Below are 20,432 nucleotides of genomic sequence, written 5' to 3'. Positions count from 1 at the left end.
AGTGTTAGTGTTCCAAACCCCACCATTGGTATAGAATATTGCTAATATTTTTCTCTTTATACCATATTTCAGCTTTTGCTTTCATTCATTCCACTCATACCCCTACTTTTACCATACTAAATACAGTTTTTTTTTTTACTTCAGTGCATTCTTGTATTCATGGAAAAATAATTTCTAAAGAAGTCCTAGTCCTGCTGTTACTACAACATTTGGCATTTTTAGGAGGTGAAGAAAGATACGTTGATTGAAGTGCTTGAGGAAATTCAGCTAACAGATGTAGTGTAGTTTCCATGTCAGTAAAAGAAGAGTACGTTGTTTTTAAGAGGTATCCATTGCTTAGGCAACACAGCAAAGGCAGGTCAGTGCTTTCCTTTAGCATGATGCAGAAAAGCAGTGGCATTTCAGAAGAAACTTGAAGTTAACTCCATTTTCCAGTGATGTTATGTCATTGTTACAGAGTTTGTTTAAAAAAGACTTACATGAACCAGTAGTGGTATGTCTTGCTTCCTAGGTTTCCTCAGAGGAAGTAGGCAGAGCTTATAAAAGATTGCATCCTGCCATAGAAATTGAATTGCCTCTTATGTCTCCATATTGGGTAGCTTTTCAAGCTGGAACTATTTCCACATTGAAGGAAAGAGCCTGACTAAAGGCACACTGTCACATTGAATGGCTCATGAGACAGCCTTGCCTGTCTTGTATTTCAGGTCTTTGTAGTCTTTGAGGATGTTTCAGGAAGAGGGAATCCTGATCAAAATGTTGGTCCCTGAGGCTGTCCAGTTATCCTGGGTATACATAGATTGTCATACTGCTGGGCCCACAGTCCCCTTGGAAGGATTGTGTAGTAATAGTACATCAAGTCAACACTAGATTACAATATTGTAAAATGCAAGTGTTGTCAGAGACAGAGTGAAAGAATGAAGTATAAATGTGCATTTATGAAAGTGGATTTTTAAAGATTTTCCTTTCAGTATTTGTAGAGTGGGGTGCTGGTGTATCAAATCAATCTTTTTAGGTTTGCTGTTGCTGCTGTTTTGTGCTCCTAATGTTTGTCTGCCTTTTACCTTTAAAAATTGACAGAGTGACATCCTGTTACTCAGAAGCTATATACTTGTTACTGGATCTCTCCAAATCATTTGTAGATATCAAAAGTAGGTAATACTGGTGTTAAATCTGTGATAATAGAGTGTTGAGAAATTAAGGATTAGTTTCTTTTTTTAAAGAATGAAATTCTTACTTTAAATATATGAACACTTTAAATACAAAACACATTGTTGAGTTTCTAGAACCATAACTCATTGCATAAGGTAGCAGGCTGGTTAAGTGTACAAGTTAGTAAATATATTACCAGAACAAAAACATGTCTTAAACAGTGTAGGAAATAATCTATTTTCAATACAACTACCTTACTCCATTTGTACAAAAAGGGTGTATCTAAAACAGTATCTTCTAACATACACATTCTCTTTACAATTCAGTCAGTAAGAATTTTACTTTTATTTTTCTCCAGATGAAGGAGTAAGACTTAAAATTAAAACCAGAAAAAATAGAAAAATTTAATTATAGACTGAAACGAAAAGTCCCTATTATTTCTCTCTAAGTTTCGTTTTTGTAGAGTTATACTTCTAACAGATTTGGTATCAGTACACTCTACTGAAATTATCTTGGATTACATCAGAATTTTTCTTAAATCAAAATTATTTTTAAGAGCTGATACAGCTTTTTTTCATCTGTGTACTGTTTGGTAGACATTCATCTACTGCTAGTTATGTTTCTTGTATTGAGGAACTTTGCATTACTTAAGTAAAGTTTTTCAAAACATTACATTATTGAGAAGCAATCACTTTTGAAAACAGAGTTTTGGTGTGTTTAATGTATTTTTTTTCATTCTTTGATCATATGGAAGGCCATATTGAAGTTCTAAATAATTAATTTCTGAATTTACAGATTAAATGTTTACATCTCAAACCTAGGTGCAGTTCAAAAGTAGTCACTGCTGGTTTTTATAATAAACTATAAATCTCATTGGCTAGCCCTCATATATTACATTTTTAGATTCCTTGAATCTAAGATTGAAATTGCAGCATTTTTAGATCAAGGAAGCTGATCCACTGCATTCTGCTACAAGCTACTGTCTGTCACTGAAAACTAATGTAGGAATCTAAAATCTAAGATTGAAATTGCAGCATTTTTAGATCAAGGAAGCTGATCCACTACAAACTACTGTCTGTCACTGAAAACTAATGTATGAATCTAAGCACTGAATTCAGAATATGTAACAAAGAAGATGCATATCATTTGAAATGCTTGTTTTTATCTTTGCTGCTTTTGCATTGAATCTGTGCTGCTTCTGTGCAACTGTTTTCCACTGTAGAAACTCCATCCTGCTGCCTTGCTTCTCGTGAGCGTATTTACAAAACTAGTGATGTAGCTGGGCCTGCCTCTGCTATCTCATCTCTCTCTCACAAACTGAAGGGTGGGTATGCATGCCAACATAGCAAGGTTATTCAGATTGTTTACCTACAAAATGTTTTGGGTTTGTTTTTCTTTCTCCTTCCATTCATTTTCATTGCATTCATGTAAGAAAATAATGTTTTGAAAACATATGTTCTGGGAGCTCATCTGATGTAATCATTCACTGTTGCCTTCCTGAGCTGCAGCAACTCCATGATACACAATCTAGCTGTCTCTGCTTTGTAAAATGGAAAGTGACTGTTAGTCTAATTACAGCTGGTTTCAAACAATAGGCAAAAGAAGTATATAAGAGGAAACAGGAAGTAAAATATGGGATTTTTTTTTTATACAGACAGAGCAGCTTGCTGTTTTATGCAGTTTTTCCTCTGGGAAATCTTTCTTTTTTTTTGCTGATACTCGTGAATGCTAGTTAGGGTTATTTATCTCTGTATGTGCAAATCCAGAACGTTGGGTTTTTTTAAAAAACAAGATACTTTCATTGTTGGAAGCCATTTTTAGGCTATACCTTTCATAAGCAGTTTTGTTCTGGAATGTTTTCCTCATTGGTATTTGCTAATCATGCATGTACTTTATGCATCCATTTGCTGAATGACTTGAAGTGTTATATGTCCTCTAAAATGACTGTCATCTTTTCACTTTCTTTTCTCTTTACTGAGGCATTCTCCAAAACTTTGAATCAAAAGTATTTTCTCATCTGCCAGACTGGGAAAAATGTGTATAAAAGTAGTTCCAATTTGCATTTCAGAATTTGTCACAAAATAAGCATCTCAAAATAGCTCATGAGTAAAACTGGTGAATAATTAAGCTGGTATGGTTGAAATGCTTGGACTGATATTTTCAAAACTTTTTTTTTCTTTTAGCAAGAACAGTCATTTTATAAACCACAATTTACTATGTTATTTCTTGCCTTTCTATTCCAACTTCACCCTTCCAAGTGAAAAACAATTCTAGAACTTGTAAAAATCAAGACAGAATAGACTCTCGAAATTGATTAGGATGATAAATACTTGCTATATTCTTGTTATATTCTATTGCTTTCATTTGATGTATTATTCTTGAATATAGACACAATATTTCTTCTCTGCTCAGAAAAGTATGAACCTTAGCCATGTCTTGGGAAAGCAGAAAAATATTCTAACTTTCAGGCTTGTTGACTATTGCAATATAATTAATTACCTTCACTTTTTTCCTGTCGTTGTTAATTTTACTGTAAGGTATTTAAATATGGAAATAGCAAGTAAATATTTTTTTTGTAACCTGAGGAAGCATCTTGGTTGCTAACTTTTGCTCTAAATTTTTCTTGGTTGTTTTTTATATTAGGAGAGATATTAGTTAGAAAAGATTGCATCTATATATTTTCTAGGGTAGGGGTAAGGGTTAGTGATTGAGAACTGCATGAAGTTACTTCAGATCCCATAATACATAAGAAAATAGACACTGATTTCACATCTTCTAATACTGAAGGTACTAGATAAAAAGTGATTGTCTACCCTGTTCCCATTAGAAATCAGGGCTTAAATTTGTGACTATTCTCTGATTAATTGAAACTTTATTTTTTAACAAATAGTTGCTTTCCCAAAAATATGCCCAGGCAAATGCAAATAACCTTTTAGTATCTATAAAAGTATAGTATTCCCAAGTTCTGTGTCCTAATTCTGCAGGGTTACTAGGGAAACACTACTCTTGTTTGACTAATGAAATCCCATTCAAATCAAAAGGATTTAACTCTGCATTCAAGATTTTTCAGTAAGGATTTGTGGAGAGACACCTGTATTAACTGCTGCATTGCTTGCCGGTAATTTCCATATTGCTTGGATTAATTTTCAAAATACAATTCTACGAGAGAGACTTGGTTCACAGAGGTGAATCAGGAACAGATTGCCTTAATAAGCTGCTTTTTACATACACTTGTGTTGTATGTACTTGTACTAAGCTACCTGTAGTTCTTACAGCTCTTGTAGTCTTATAGCTCTGTAGATTAATGTATGTGCAAAGTCAGTGTGCATAGGAACAATAAATGAGTGCATCAAAGTAGGAGGACATTATTGACCAGAGTTGGCCATTTAACTTAGTGGTTGAAAAAAGTGGCTTTGTTGTTTTGGAGGGGGTTTTAGTGTTTTGGTAGCAGAACATGGGGTAGATTTTGGACTTGAAAAAGTAAATTCCATAGATTATCCATTTGAGTGAGTTTGAGCATATTTTCAAGCCTCTTGCCCAATTTGCTTTACTAACAATATTTACTTCCTACAATTCCTGGCTTTTGAGCATTGAAGAAAATAAATATGGCAATGCATTTGATCTCTGTGCAAGTCTGCTGTTGCAGTCAGCCTGTCACACATGGAGATAATATGGTCCCTGGTTTCTGTTGCAACTGTGGTAAACTTAGTTAACTCCTAAAATTTCACTTAAGGATGTAAATTGTGCTTCCTCTACTAGTGTTTCGTAGAAAGAGTGAACTGTGCCTTTTGATACCTCCACAGTAGTGTTTTCTCTGTAAAAACTTCCTAACACTTGTTTCTGTGTATCTTTGGGAAGAGAAATGTATCAAAAGTATTCTAAGGGGAAAAAGATCCCTTCATGTTTCCTTTCATTTTGATGTGAACAGAAGCATGTGTTTGATATTTATCTTGTGTTCAGGTCTTCAGTCTTTGTTTTGTGCCATTAAGGGTGTCACTGTCAGCCTTTAACAATTCAATTATGAAACATTATACAGGTGACCGAATGAATTTCACAGGAGCTGCTAGACCGATTTCTCCAGCAGGAAAATCAGACATGGCATCAAAACACAGAGCTGACTGCAGGTCACCCAAGCTTGACGTGCGTATGAACCGAGCTGCTGCCGAGCAGAAGAAGCCCAGAAGTACCGATGGCTTATCAGCCAGTGAGTGCCTGATGCTGAAATCAGACGCCGCAAAGTTGCGCTCAGACTCGCACAGCAGGTCTTTGTCACCAAATCATAACACTTTGCAAACACTAAAAACTGATGGAAGAACAACTCCTGGTCTGAGAGCTGAATCTCCAGGGCCAGGAACTAGGTCATCTTCTCCAAAGACAAAGACGCTTACAGGCATTAGATCTGGTGCTAGTTCTCCACGATCCTCATCACCCAATGACAAAACTCTACCTCAGAAAGCTCCATCCCCTGTAAAAACAAAGCTTGATCCTCCTCGAGAACGCTCCAAATCAGATTCTTATACATTAGATCCAGACACCCTTCGCAAAAAGAAAGTGCCACTGACAGAACCCTTAAGGGGGAGATCCACTTCACCCAAACCAAAAATTACTACAAAAGATGGAAAACCTGCACCAGAAACTGAAAATAGAGCTCCTTCCCCTCACGTCGTACAAGAAAATCTTCACAGTGAGGTAGTTGAAGTCTGTACTTCAAGTACTTTAAAGACTGACAGCATTACAGATACCACCTGTGAAGACAACACCGAATTCAGAAGTCTGGATGATGGTTCTAATAAAGTTCATTTCAGCATTGGAAAAGCACCACTGAAAGATGAGCAAGACATGAGATCATCTCCAAAAGTGAGCCGTAAATGTGCTGGCAGGCACACAAGACCTAAAAAGGAAAAATCCAGCTTCCTTTTCAAAGGAGATGGATCAAAGCCCATAGAGCCTGCCAAGCAAGCAATGTCACCTTCTGTTGCAGAATGTGCTCGAGCCGTATTTGCTGCATTTCTTTGGCATGAAGGAATAGTTCATGATGCCATGGCATGCTCATCTTTTTTGAAGTTTAATCCAGAACTGTCCAAAGAGCATGCACCCATACGGAGCAGCCTTACTCAACAACCTGCAGAGGAAAAAGAAACCAAGTTGAAAAATAGACATTCATTGGAAATATCATCTGCTCTCAACATGTTTAACATCTCACCTCATGGACCAGATATATCTAAAATGGGTAGCATCAATAAAAACAAAGTCCTCTCAATGTTAAAAGAACCACCTCTGCATGAAAAGTGTGAGGATGGAAAAACTGAAACTACCTCCTTTGAAACATCCAGTCATCACACAATGAAATCTAAGTCTCCTCTTCCATTAACACTGCAGCACTTAGTAGCTTTCTGGGAAGACATTTCTTTAGCAACTATTAAAGCAGCTTCCCAAAACATGATCTTTCCAAGTCCTGGTTCTTGTGCAGTGTTAAAGAAGAAAGAAAGTGACAAAGATAACAAGAAAGCCAAAAAAGAGAAAAAGAAAAAAGAAAAGGTTGAGGCTAGGCCAAGGGGAAATCTTTTTGGTGAGATGGCCCAGCTTGCAGTGGGAGGACCTGAAAAAGATACCATCTGTGAGTTGTGTGGAGAATCCCATCCATATCCAGTGACTTACCACATGAGACAAGCTCATCCAGGTAAGACTCCGTATTTTTAATTCCCATGTCCATCCATAAAGTATATTTCACACACATTTTGGAGTTAGTTGCTGTTAGGAGAATGTGTCAGGCTATCCTTTCTGTTATATACACTAAATTTAAAGTTACACTTGCATACAGATTATTTTCACATATTTGTGTGTAATTTTAAGTAGCTAGGGATCTAAAGTTTTTAAATTGTTTGAAGCAATGTCAAAATAATGCTCTGACTTTACAGTAGCTCTTCAGGAACATGCCATGTTTTACACTTTAGGATTTGAAACTGCTGAGAAAATTTAAATAAAAAATTAGATTGGTCAGTTAGAGTTTCTACAATTGGCATAAGTTTTCTGTTTCTGGTCTGCTGTCAAGAGTAGGAAACTTCTGTCTGCTGTGTCAGTACTGGGTGTCAGTGACTTAATATTTTTGCCGTACTCGTTGGTCTGTGTGTGCAAAGTTAAAGTCCTGAATCTTTCTGAGAAACTCTGATCACAAAAAGAATACCCTCCATTCCCTCTTCAGCTTTGTTAGCTAGGAGGCAAGATTTTTGTGCTTGCTAAATTACAGATATTGTTGGCTAACTTATAATACTGACCTTAACCATAACTTAGCTGTCTGAATAGGGAGCTGTTCATGCTTTGGACAAGTTCTTTATAAAACTTGAAAACTGCAGTGCGTTTGTATTCTTTCTACACTGGTGGGACACACAGACAAGACCTTTGTTTAGTAACCAATTCAGATGTAGAGAAAAGTAGAAAATTAGGCCAGGAAAAGACAAGCATCTTCCTTTCTCCCCTCTTCATCCCTCTTTTACAGCAATGAGTAATAGAATAAGAATCCTGCTTTTGAAATCAGTTGTTGTCACCTTTCCCCCATGCAGGCTGTGGCCGCTATGCAGGTGGCCAAGGTTACAACAGCATTGGGCACTTCTGTGGAGGATGGGCTGGGAATTGTGGTGATGGCGGCATTGGAGGGAGCACGTGGTATTTGGTGTGCGATCGATGCCGAGAAAAGTATCTCCGTGAAAAGCAAGCAGCAGCAAGAGAGAAGGTATTTCCAGCTCATGTGTTTAACTTTCTATCTACTTAATAGTGCTGCTTTCACACCCTGAAAAGAAGGGCTAGTTTAAGAAATTTGGAATTGCATAATTCAGGAATATTGTCCTAGCCTCATTGTTAGGTTTAAGATAATAAAATAGAAACTTCGCTGGCTTCTGACAGGTTTTCTTCCCTTCAGATGATAGTGTGCTCAAATTTGTACAGTAATTATATTTTTTATCCCAGTGTAGTGACAGGATTGAATGTAATAATTTTGTTAAGTATCTGTCAGTTTATTTAATTTTGAATGGTTTCATTTGTTTGCTAAAATGAGTGCTGTTTTAACTCCATGTTTGTAGTTTTTTAAATGATTCTGATAATCCAGATCTTTGCATACAAGATGCCACTAGAGGAGTTTTTAATGGGAATAGTACAAAAAGTGTTTTTCTTGTAGTGGTCTTCAAGGACTAATTTCAAAATCTTGCTCAAAGTATGCAAATATGTTGATGTTAATTATGCTAATTTAACTTTATTTTTAAGCTAAACTTTTTGAAACTTTTTGCACACAAAATTAATCTTGAGGGAAATGTCAGAACTATCAAACTATTAAATGTTTGCAAAGGTAGGAAAGTAATAGAAGTGTGTTCTGTCATAGGAGGCATTTTACAACAGGTAGAACTAAGTAGCTGTATTATGAGTTAGGTTCTCAGATTTTCCTGTGGTGAATTTAATTATGCCTTATTTAAATGATCTAGATTAAACAATCTAGGAGAAAACCAATGCAAGTTAAGACACCTCGTGCCTTGCCAACTATGGAAGCTCATCAAGTGATTAAAGCCAATGCACTGTATTTACTATCACTGAGTAGTGCTGCTGAGCCCAGTATCCTCTGCTATAACCCTGCAAAAGCATTCCAATCTCAACTTCCCAGTCTCAAGGAAGGAATTTCTGAAGACTTTCCCATTAAGATGCCATGTCTCTATCTACAGACATTAGCAAGGTAATTAAAAGACGTGTATTGAATATTGATTCTAGCACTCATTTGTAGATCATTGGATAAAAATTGTGTGTAAACTAAACTACGTAGAAAAACTTACGTAGAAAAATACATATTTTCCTAATTCTTCATGTTTTTTTCTTCTGTCTGTTTTGATCCATGATCTGGTTCAATCTTTTAGATTGTATTTTCTCCTAGAGTCAAATTTTACCTAAGTAGCTTTCAGATTCTAAATATTTTATAATAGTTCAGTTTCTGTCCAAAGAATTCAGAATTTCCCAAAGAGTTTAATTTAGTGGGTTAGTAGCAGACATATATGCTACTTTTTTTCTCTTCATAGTTAAAAGGAGTGAAAAGGAAATCAGAAGACTTTTGCTTTCTTGGTAATTCTAAGTAAATGTCACTGTAATGTCTCATGTATGTTAGGTAGACTTTTGGACCTAAAATACGTTCTGGAAATACCTTATGAAAATACTAAAAGGTAGAAAAGGATGATCCCCACTACCTGTTGGTTGAGAATGCCACTGTATATTCCATGAATAGTTCAAAGCCACAACCAGCTTAAAAGCATTAATAGGTGAAGAGTACATGACTAGCATTGGCTGACGGGGTGTATTGGCAAAACAACTTTTGTGTGCGCGTGTGTGTTTCAGCAGGTTTTAATCTTTAATCCTCATTTAAAAATCTCATTTGGTTTAGGCATCACCATGAAAATTTTGTTGGGTACCAGGATGACAACCTGTTCCAGGATGAGATGAGATACTTGCGTTCAACTTCAGTACCTGCACCGTACATCTCCGTCACTCCTGACGCGAGCCCGAATGTCTTCGAAGAGCCAGAGAGTAACATGAAATCTATGCCCCCAAGGTACTTTCCTGTAATTCTAGGTGCTACATACAAATGTTAAAGCAGTTTCATAACACAAATTAAAAAAAAACTCAGAAAACATTGCTGCAGTTAAGAAGCTAAAGTATCAGATCAGTCTCTGAAATGGCAGCATAAAAGCCAAAAGTATATGAAGCTGTAGTTAGGAAATTTTCAGTGAATCATAGCATATCAGGTGTATTTTCAACTGTTAGCAGTGAAATATATTTGAATATGTAAGTATGCAAGGAATATACAAATCAGAACTGAAACTTTTTACTGTACTTCAGTTACTTCTCTAGAAAGATCCTGGGTTTACAACCCAAATATCAAAAAGAATTTGTTCAGTTGATAAAGACTCTTAGCATACAGGGAAATTTATCCATAGCCTCTGCTTCAGGCCTGCTTATTTCCCCATAAAGAAAAATTTTCTAGTATCTGCAGAACAGATGAAGTGATCTAAAGATCAGTAATCCAAGGAGTGTAACTGTTGCAAACTCTTTGAAAATGTAGCAGGTTTTTTTACTCTATATCCATTCTTTACCACAGCTGATTGATTGCAGATTAATGGGCTTTTTGAAAGGAAGCAGCTGTTGTTCTCATTTCAGGATTTCATTCTGAAGGGAAGTTTGACCAGGAGGAAATTTCATTACCTTACATTTTTCAAAGCAGATGTTGCTGCTTTGTTCTGTGGGACATAAAAATGTCACCAAAGAAATGACAATGCTGTCTAGGACCAAGAGTGCTAGATGGTTTCTGTCAGGTTAAGCCACTTTCTTGTCATGTTACGTTTACTGTGTTCGAATTCAAGCAGGTATAAAAATTTTTGTTGCACCAGGGAAAAAATGGCTCTTACTCTTCATAATAGTCCAGAATCTACTTAGATGCTCAGTGTTCTCAGGTGTCAGTGATTCCTCATGTTATAGTGAGGATGTAATGAAGAGAAAATTTGCTTTTAATCTGTTTTTATTTCAATTTGTTGTATTTCATACTGACTGCACAAACAGTTTATTGGAATACTACAATCTATAATGTAGTCTTTTCAGAAATAGAACTTTTCTAACAAAACTCCTTAAGAGTGCATCGTATTGGTATATTCCTTTATTAAAACTGTGGACACCATGGTCTCCTGAGGCCTATAGGGACAGCATAAGCTGGGAGTCCTTCTGCAGACTGTAAGAAGTCCATTGAAGGTAAGGAGTAAAACATGTCAGAGGTATAGCCGTAGCAATTCAAATTTGACTTTAAGGCTAATGATGTTAGAAACTATTACTTCACATAAAGTTCTAAATTTCAGTTGGCTTGCGTATTAAAAATTCACTTCATAGATGTTTTCACATGCATTTTCAGGAGAAGTTTGGTCTGAAACTTCAAATTAGGCATGATCTGAATGTTTCTATTTCTCTCAAAGAAATACCTAATTCTTGGAACTCATCATGTTCGTCATTACATTTGTTTATAAAGCACTTGCATGCTTTTTCACCATGTGTAATTCTAATATGTGCTCCTTCTTTTCCAGCATTTAAACAGTTCTTAGGTACATAAGACAAAGTTTCATGCAGTAGTAACATTGTGATTATGAAATGCATGTATCCTTATTAATTATTGGTGTATAATTCAGATATACTGTATGTATTTGTTAATGAGTGTATTACTTCACTGATTTCTTTGTAGTTTGGAAACCAGCCCAATCACAGATACAGATCTTGCAAAGCGCACAGTCTTTCAAAGATCATATTCAGTTGTTGCATCAGAATATGACAAACAGCATTCAATTTTGCCAGCACGTGTAAAAGCAATCCCCAGGAGACGAGTCAACAGTGGAGATGCAGGTAAGAGCACAGACATCGGAAGCAAGGAAAAATGATTGAAGGATTTGCAGTTCTTCTTGGAAATTGTAAACAAATATATTTTTTATAAATACATGTAGTGACGTTTTAATTATAAAACAAAATAATAGTAAACATTAGGTGGATTAGGATTTACTGTAATTCTAAAATTTGTGGTGAATCTTCTGTGCCTGATTTAAAAGTGATGGTGGTATTTTCTCTCTCAGTTGAAGCATCATTTTTCCATATTGCTTTTTTAGTGGGGTTTTCTCTCAGAAAAAAAAAAATCATTCTAAAAGTGCTTTATTGCTTTTAATTTTTACTTTGGCTATAAACTTGAAATGCACAAGGAATCTAATGTATGCATATTTTTATGCTTTTGAATAGAAGTGGGGTCCTCTCTCCTGAGACATCCATCTCCTGAACTTTCTCGGTTAATCTCCGCCCACAGCTCTCTTTCCAAAGGAGAGAGAAATTTCCAGTGGCCAGTATTGGCATTTGTAATCCAGCATCATGATCTGGAAGGACTTGAAATAGCGATGAAACAAGCCTTACGGAAATCTGCTTGCAGAGTCTTTGCCATGGAGGTATTCATGTACTGATGGCTCTCGTGTGATTAAAATAATGTGGTCGTAAATTCTGCCTTGGAAAATTTTTTTTAACATTATGCTATGTTTGCTGTACTATAGTTGTCATTTAAATATACTGTTATAGCTACAGAGCAATAATGTCTTACTTGAAGACCTTTGCATTTTTATTTGTCTGTCCAAATCATCAGTGCACCTCCTTCAATGAATGGTGTAGGAAATGGTTTTATTTCAGGTTTGCTTAACCAGTTGGTAACTCCTTGTATGTAATTTGTTTTAGGCCTTCAACTGGCTTCTTTGTAATGTCATTCAAACAACTTCTCTCCATGATATTTTATGGCATTTTGTGGCTTCCCTGACTCCTGCACCTGTAGAGCCTGAAGAAGAAGAGGATGAAGAAAATAAATCAAATAAAGAAAATGCAGAGCAAGTAAGTGAGATTCTGCGGATTTTGTAGGCAAATTACAAATACTTCCATGAGAAGAACAAAACTCCTTAATCCTCCCTCTGTGAAACAAAACTTTAAATTGTAGTTTAAATAATTTTGTAGACATAGATTAATTTTTCTTCTGAATCATCAATTCCTATGTGCTGATGAATCATGAGGTCTTCTAAAGCATTATTTTTTAGTATTCTTGGGAAATAGGAAAGCAAAAAAAGCACAAGCACATTGCTAATCCATTTTAAAAAATATAACCATTTGCTTTTTATTACTCCTTTCCCTGTGACGAGAGAGAAGCGAAAATATTTTTTAGAGAATCTTGGTTTGGTTTAATATGTCTTTCAGTGTTCTAAAAAAAGTTAATTATAAAAATGCATTGTTAATTTACATACTGCTGTGTATGTGTATGTATATAAATGATTAAATAAGTAATTATATATGCAGTAGGTATACTTAATTCAGTGATTTAAGAAAAATCTATAGCTCTGAAAATGTAGCCTGCAAAACGGTGCAGTCTAACATCTCATACTTACAAAAGATATCTACATACAATCTACAACAAAGATATTGAGATACAACCTATTCTAGACTTAGCTCTGATTTAAAATGTTATCATATCCACAATGAATAGCTAAAAAAAATCATGCTAGTGTTGTCAGTAAGTCAGGTTAATCTTTATCACTTCAAATCTAATCAAGTTTTGAAATTAGTTGTTCTGAAATTAGTCTTTTTAGCAGTGTAACCTGGTACACTGCCTTTCTGATACTGACACAACTAAGAATTGTTATTTTCAGAGCTCCAATGAAATGCAGCAATTGATAACATCAGCTTAGTTATCAAGTTTGCTATGGGTGGATTTTGCTGCTCAGATAAAGTTGGTTTCAACTACTGGAATAAGTTATTTATTTCTGATTTGTTTCTTTGTTTTCAAATTATTGTTGTATAATGTTTCACATCTTTAAGTCATGAGAAATATGTGCAGTATACAACACACTTCCCAAATCCCCTGTTTGAGGCTTGTGTGTAACTTACTCCAAAAATTCTCTGACAGGAACTGTGTCAAGTTCACATTCATTGTAAGATTGTTGCAGTTACTCTTACAGCAAATAGCAGAAATGTTTTTGTTTACTTAACTTTTGTCTCAGAAAGTCTGTTAATAACACCCAAATTGCTTTGCTCTGTAGGAAAAAGACACACGAGTGTGTGAACACCCTCTGTCAGATATAGTGATTGCTGGGGAAGCTGCTCACCCCTTACCCCACACTTTCCATCGCCTTCTTCAGACAATCTCTGATCTTATGATGTCTCTTCCCAGTGGTAGTGCATTACAGCAAATGGCCTTAAGGTAAGCACAAATCAAGAAAAATTCCTGAAAAGGCTGGAAATGTTGTAGAATTACAGGTTAAAAGATTTTGCAATGTAAAAGGTTTTATCCAATGTAAATAGGATGCTTAAAAGCTTTGTGCAAGAAGAAGCACATCTATTCTCACCACTAGGAAGGAGATGCATAGAAGACATTCAAGTGTTTATACATATAAATAATAATTGTGGAGACTTTTAAATTCTATGCTGTGCCCACTATGAAAAGAAAACATCTAATAGAATAATATGGAAGGATCTGTGTGTATGTGCAAGGCTTTGTACTGCTCTTTGCTCAGAAATCTGTCACCTGGATAGTATCTTTAAACTTAGAGATTTTTTCTGTGTATTTGTCTCAAAAGACAAAAAATTAATAATAATGGTTGCATTTACTACTAAAATTCTAAGAAAAGTTTATTGCTGCTTTCCTGAAAAAGGTGCCCTAGAAACACTTGAGATCCTGCAAAATTTGAAGTCAAATGTTTCTAGAAAATACTTTGAGAAGCAAAAATGCGATTAATAGTTTCATGGATAAGTTATGTCTTTTGCCAACATTCAAATTTCAAAGTCAACTAAATGTGTTTTCAGGTGCTGGAGTCTTAAATTCAAACAATCTGATCACCAGTTCCTGCACCAGAGCAATGTTTTTCATCATATCAACAATATTTTGTCCAAATCTGATGATGGAGATAGTGAAGAGAGTTTTAGTATCAGCGTTCAGTCTGGTTTTGAAGTCATGAATCAGGCAAGTATTACAGCTCTGGCTCAGAAGCAGAGGTATTTGTGAACAGTCTGTACTTCCGATGATGATTCTCTTTAAATTAAAAGTCTCTTTATTGCAGTGTCATATTTTCTCGAACAAATCTCAGTTTAGGGTCTTGTTCCTGCTATTTAGGCTCTCATATTTAACTTTAGAGGTTCAAATATTGACCCTTAGCCTGTATATTACTCCAGCCTAAATTTTGGAGGAGTGCTTGTTTGCAAGTAAAGTTTTTGGGGAATGTCATGGAGTTGGTTAGCTTTTTTAATATTGTGTACTTCCAGTTCTTCTTTGCTTACATCTTTTTCCTTCTGTTATTCTGAGGAGCATGAATTAATACTTCTGTTTAATATTTTTAAGTGTTTTCTTCCATTTAGTAATATATTTAGGCATTTGCTGATATATTCAGCTCCTAGCTATTAATGTTTCCTTTGGCTTAAAGGACTAAATAATTTGAATCAAGGACAAATTTGTTGGAGAGCACATTTCATCAAATCAGAAATGTCTGTGTGATTTTAAAAATTGTAAACCGTGCCCATGTATTTGGGCTTACTGTCAAGTATTTTAAAAATTCCCATTTGTTTTCACAGGAACTGTGTATAGTAGTTTGTCTGAAAGACCTAACCAGCATTGTTGACATTAAGACATCAAGCCGACCTGCTATGATTGGTAGTTTAACAGATGGATCTACAGAAACATTCTGGGAGTCAGGAGATGAGGACAAAAACAAAACTAAAAACATCACAATCAACTGTGTAAAAGGAATCAATGCACGTTATGTTTGTGTTCATGTAGACAATTCCAGAGATCTTGGGGTAAGAGGAAAATAAAACTGTCTGTCATTGAAGGTGCATAATCCAAGCTGTATGTGTTTATCAATGAAGAAGTGCTGTTTTCTTTGTGAGTTGGTAATGCTAATGCTGAACTTCAGATTTCAAAGTGAAGTTTCCAAGTCCTGTGATTTAGAAAGCAGGAACTGTTATGATCAGACCAATCTGTCTGAATTTGCAGTTACATAAAACTGAAACTGGGAAACTGAATTCTTAGTGGCATGTTCTATTTCAGACACATTTCCAATAATTTAATTCTTGTATGTTACTTTCCATGCTCATGGTTTCTTCAGAAGCATTGAAATAAGGACCTGTCATGAAATCCAAATTTTCTAGACTTTCTACTTTCTAGAGAGACTTTCTAGAACTAGACAGATTTTCTGGTTCTTTTTTATTGATCTGTACAGTAATTTTACATGTATATCTGTATTTCAACTACAGCTTTTATTACAAAGAGCAGACTGTGTTAGAGAGCTGTGTTTTGGAATTCTTTGTCTTGACTTTTGATCATGGGGGTTTTTTTGTAATGAAGCAATTTTTCTCTTTTATGTATGTACTCTCTTAATACAGAAGTAGTAGTCAGAACTGTCTCAGTTGAAGTGTTTCTTATTTTGCTTGTTTGTTGCAGAACAAAGTGACCTCCATGACCTTCCTAACTGGCAAGGCAGTAGAAGATCTCTGCAGAATAAAGCAGGTAAACATTTTAACAGTTGATGTACAATAATTGCTGTCATTTTTGTGCACATACCAGAGATTTTTCTGAGTAAATAGTTTCCATTTCTTATGGTGATAAATTACTTTGCAAGTATCAGACATTATTAATAAACCTTGGAAAATACTGAATGCATAATTGAATTCTGTCATTATTAATGACAGAATTCAGTTATCTGTTGGCTATTGATTTGTATGTTCAAATGGCTATTGATCAAGCTTTTAGTCTTCTACTGAAACAGAACAGGGTTATCTAAAATGTTCCTTAGATTAATTTAGTTTTAATTACTATATGGTGACTTATCCTTTCAGCTGGAGAAGGTTTCCCAAAAAACTCCCAGAACACAGGCAAGGGACTGATTCGGCTTTGCTTCCTCTTTGCTCTGACACTTATCCAACAGCTTTTTACCTTCCAGCACACCCACATACTGTATCCTGTCTCATGGTATTAAAAAAAAAGTTAGCCTTGTCTGCTGCAGCACAGTTAAATGCAGACACTGAGAATTAATGTAGAAATGGAAAGAACAAATATTAGCTTGATTATAAATGAGCCCATGGAGAGAGGGCTCACTTGGCTCAGGGCTTGGGTTTCTCTGAGTAATGATGTGAGGCACTGCACCCTATCAGTGCTTAGTTTCCAGTAGTGACGCTGCAGTTTCATATGAAATATATTATTTCATATAGCATTATTTATGTTGGTTTTTTTTAAGCAGTACTTATTTTAAAATACACTTAATTTGATACAGTTCATCTCCCCTTTTTTACAGTTAAGTCCTGCATGTCTTGGTGTAAGGGTAGCAAAGACTGACTTCCACAGAGTAACAATTTCTTCAGCAGGGGTTTGTGTGAATAGAGATGAAGTAATGTGTGAAATTATAATTGTGTATTATATTTTCAGTTAAATAGTAGAGGCTGCTTTCTTTTTTCTTTTTTTATAAAAGTATTGACCAAGTATTAGTTTTAAGAGTTGTTGTTGGTTTTTTGGTTTTTTTTTTAATATATGAACTATTGCTTTGAGGATAAAAGAGATAGGTAGGCCACTATTTCTAATCAGCTCTACAGATAAAACTGAAATGGCTATATGTCACTTTTTAATCTGAACTCAGGAGGTTGTTTATCATTAAACATAAGTCTTACTGCTCAGGTTGAGATTTTCATTACAAGCACAGGATTTCTTACAGTGATATATATAATGATAGGTGACTTGTTGTTTGATGTAATGTCAGTTTCCAACTTTATATTCCTCTTTAATAGGTAGACTTGGATTCCAGACATATTGGCTGGGTAACAAGTGAGCTTCCTGGAGGTGATAATCACATCATCAAAATTGAATTGAAGGGTCCAGAGAACACATTAAGAGTTCGACAAGTGAAAATTCTTGGATGGAAGGATGGTGAAAGCATTAAGATAGCAGGCCAGATTTCTGCAAGTGTTGCTCAACAAAGAAACTGTGAATCTGAGACACTGCGAGTATTCCGACTTATAACATCCCAGGTGGGATTTTAATGATGTGTTACTCAGTGAAAGTTACTGTGAAGCGGTTTATGTTTTAATGGAAAATGTCACATCTGCACTAGTTTGTCTTTGAGAGACACTAATTATCATTGTCTTTCTTCCAGGTATTTGGGAAACTTATCTCCGGAGATGCTGAGCCAACCCCAGAACAAGAAGAAAAAGCACTGTTGTCATCCCCAGAAGGAGAAGAAAAAGTACACAATGTATTTATTTGTATTCTATCCATAATACTTTGCTGACAAAAATGATCCAGGATGATATTCAGTATTTGTTCCATTTCTTGTGCTGCATAATTTTTAGATCAGAACAGAAGTAAAAGGTTGTAATTGCTTATTTTTAAAATATCATAGTGTATTTTTAATACTAAACCATAGTGTCTTATTTTAAAGTAAATTATAACTGAGGCATATGCATTTAATGGAAACACCATAGTAATGGTGATGCAAATGATGCCTACAATTAGAGGAGTACTTAACAGCTGTAGTAATGGTCAGCCTGAAGGTTCTGGCCATTATCTTTTACTTCAAGAGACATTGTTAATATGTAGAAAAAAGTATGAAGAAACTGTGCATCACTTGCTTTGCCTATTATTTCATTTGATGCTTCAATTCCTCTTACAAAGGGAAAGTTACTACATTGAAGAGGTATATATTAAGCTTAGCTAAATTGATCTTGGTTATATATCTTTCTGTAAAAAAAGCTACTAACTTATAAAACACAGTTTATTGACACATTCCATGGTAATTGCTACAGTAATTAGGAAGTGTTCTTGAAACTTTTGATCTAATATTAAACATGCTTTTTATGAAGGCAACATCAGATGCAGACCTGAAGGAGCACATGGTAGGGATCATATTCAGCCGGAGCAAACTGACGAATTTGCAGAAACAGGTTTGTTCTTTTGAAATTATTTGAGGATTAAATATTGGTATCTTGTAATAAATAAGCTCAATTGCGGTGAATATTGCTATGAAGATTTTCACAATAATAGAGCTGTTAATTAATTTTGAAATTTTTTAGTTTAGTAAATTAAGCAGAATCTACTTTTGTCACTCATCTTAGCAAATATTATAGTCCCCTAAAAATGCTTTTTATCATGCTATTGTTTCCAAAACTTTTTTTAAGTTTTCGGATTAGTAAACTGAACAAGAGACTATTTTTAATGAGTGCTTTTTATTTGTGTGTGTTGAGTAAATGTATTTCTTAGGGGTTTTATGTGGAGTGGTTTTTTTGGCCTAAATTCTATGTAAAAAGTAAATTTCAATAATCTGAAATAAAATTTAAAATAATTTCAGTCAAATTTTCCAGAACATAGATGAGCAAATTCAGCATTTTATTCTTCATTTGAATTTATGCTAAAAAGTAATTTTAAGTGCAGGCCAAATTCCACTGGTTTCCTATTGTAGCCATACTTGTGAAGGTACCTAAACATTTTGCACTTGCTGAAAGTTTTTAAGAGCTGCTGTGCGTCTGGCAGGTGTGTGCCCACATCGTGCAGGCCATCCGGATGGAGGCGACGCGCGTGCGCGAGGAGTGGGAGCACGCCATCTCCAGCAAGGAGAACGCCAACTCGCAGCCCAGCGACGAGGACGCCTCCTCGGACGCCTACTGCTTCGAGCTGCTCTCCATGGTGCTGGCGCTCAGCGGCTCCAACGTGGGCCGCCAGTACCTGGCCCAGCAGCTCACTCTGCTCCAGGACCTCTTCTCCCTGCTACACACGGCTTCTCCCAGGGTGCAGAGGCAGGTCAGTGCTGACCGCACTTGGTGTTGCTGGAAAAGCGTCTTGGGAATACTAAAATCATGTGATTGGAAAAAATACGGAATTTCTTTTGGGAATTGAAGTGCCAGGTTTTAGGGTGTTTGTTTTTTAGAGCGTGGTAGAAATGTCTGTCAGATGAACCAGCACAGTGGTTTTTCAGTATTTCCTGTTATGTGTATATAATGCTCATGTAGCCTGTGTAGGTAAGATGAGAAGTTTTTAATTGCCAGAGTCTGTTATGGACCTGGCATGAGTCCTTAGCCTCTGTGTCTTTACACTCAGGCTCTAAGTGTAGTAGTGTGGAACTAGACAGCTCCTTTCTACTCTTGGTATCCTCAAGGTGAGTTTTAATATCCATTTCTTTCTGAATTTGAGCGTTATCTGAGGGTATATATAGTTATGTGCATATAATACATAAATAATTAATATGTTAATAATATATAAACATATAAAATATTTGCATTAGTACAGTTAATGCACTGTTTTGTTGCTAGGTGCTGTGCCTTCTTCAGGTGGATTTCAAGTTTCTGTTGCAGCAGTTTTTATGTTTCATACTCTTTATTCTTCCTTTTACCAGTTTTGAGCTCAACTTGCTTGCAGGCAGATACTTAGTAGTTGTGATACATTGCAGATAGGCAATAGCTTTTCAAGAGAACATTGAGGGCTTGCAAAATTACATATGAAATGTTAAGTCCTTAACCTTTCATCAGCTTTCATGCTGATGTGGACCAAACTTTGCATAATATATGCAATTTCAACCCTAGCTTCACCAATTGGTAAGGTTATATCATTTCAAGACAACTCTTGTTGGGTCCAGAGCTATTGACACAGCAAAAAAATTCCAGTTAGACTATCAAAAGGAAAAACAAAGGCATTGGAAATGAGTATTATAATTCTTAGTACCTCAGGCAAG

The 20,432-nt window shown here is 35.6% G+C and overlaps 1 protein-coding gene across 13 annotated transcripts in view; it reads left to right on the top strand.

Moving 5' to 3' along the window:
- The window catches only part of MYCBP2 (MYC binding protein 2), a 178,670-nt gene that overhangs the window by 143,089 nt on the left and 15,149 nt on the right, over positions 1-20,432 (top strand). For 11 of the 13 annotated variants that reach the window (XM_039714656.1, XM_039714660.1, XM_039714665.1 and 8 more), the window contains 15 exons: positions 5,186-6,829; positions 7,710-7,879; positions 8,622-8,866; positions 9,563-9,730; positions 11,402-11,559; positions 11,944-12,143; positions 12,424-12,573; positions 13,770-13,930; positions 14,533-14,689; positions 15,295-15,519; positions 16,163-16,228; positions 17,500-17,739; positions 17,865-17,963; positions 18,571-18,651; positions 19,238-19,504. In XM_039714656.1, the coding sequence (XP_039570590.1) occupies positions 5,186-6,829; positions 7,710-7,879; positions 8,622-8,866; positions 9,563-9,730; positions 11,402-11,559; positions 11,944-12,143; positions 12,424-12,573; positions 13,770-13,930; positions 14,533-14,689; positions 15,295-15,519; positions 16,163-16,228; positions 17,500-17,739; positions 17,865-17,963; positions 18,571-18,651; positions 19,238-19,504 (4,031 nt within the window). The remainder of the gene's footprint in view (positions 1-5,185; positions 6,830-7,709; positions 7,880-8,621; positions 8,867-9,562; positions 9,731-11,401; positions 11,560-11,943; positions 12,144-12,423; positions 12,574-13,769; positions 13,931-14,532; positions 14,690-15,294; positions 15,520-16,162; positions 16,229-17,499; positions 17,740-17,864; positions 17,964-18,570; positions 18,652-19,237; positions 19,505-20,432) is intronic. The other 2 variants (XM_039714668.1, XM_039714657.1) reach the window with 1 other exon arrangement.

Source organism: Passer montanus, unplaced genomic scaffold (genome assembly GCF_014805655.1).
Source record: "Passer montanus isolate IOZ18808 unplaced genomic scaffold, ASM1480565v1 scaffold30, whole genome shotgun sequence".
NCBI classification, from domain to species: Eukaryota; Metazoa; Chordata; class Aves; order Passeriformes; family Passeridae; genus Passer; species Passer montanus.
The sequence above is the reverse complement of the archived record's forward strand: the minus strand, read 5'-3'. Positions and strand labels throughout refer to the sequence as shown.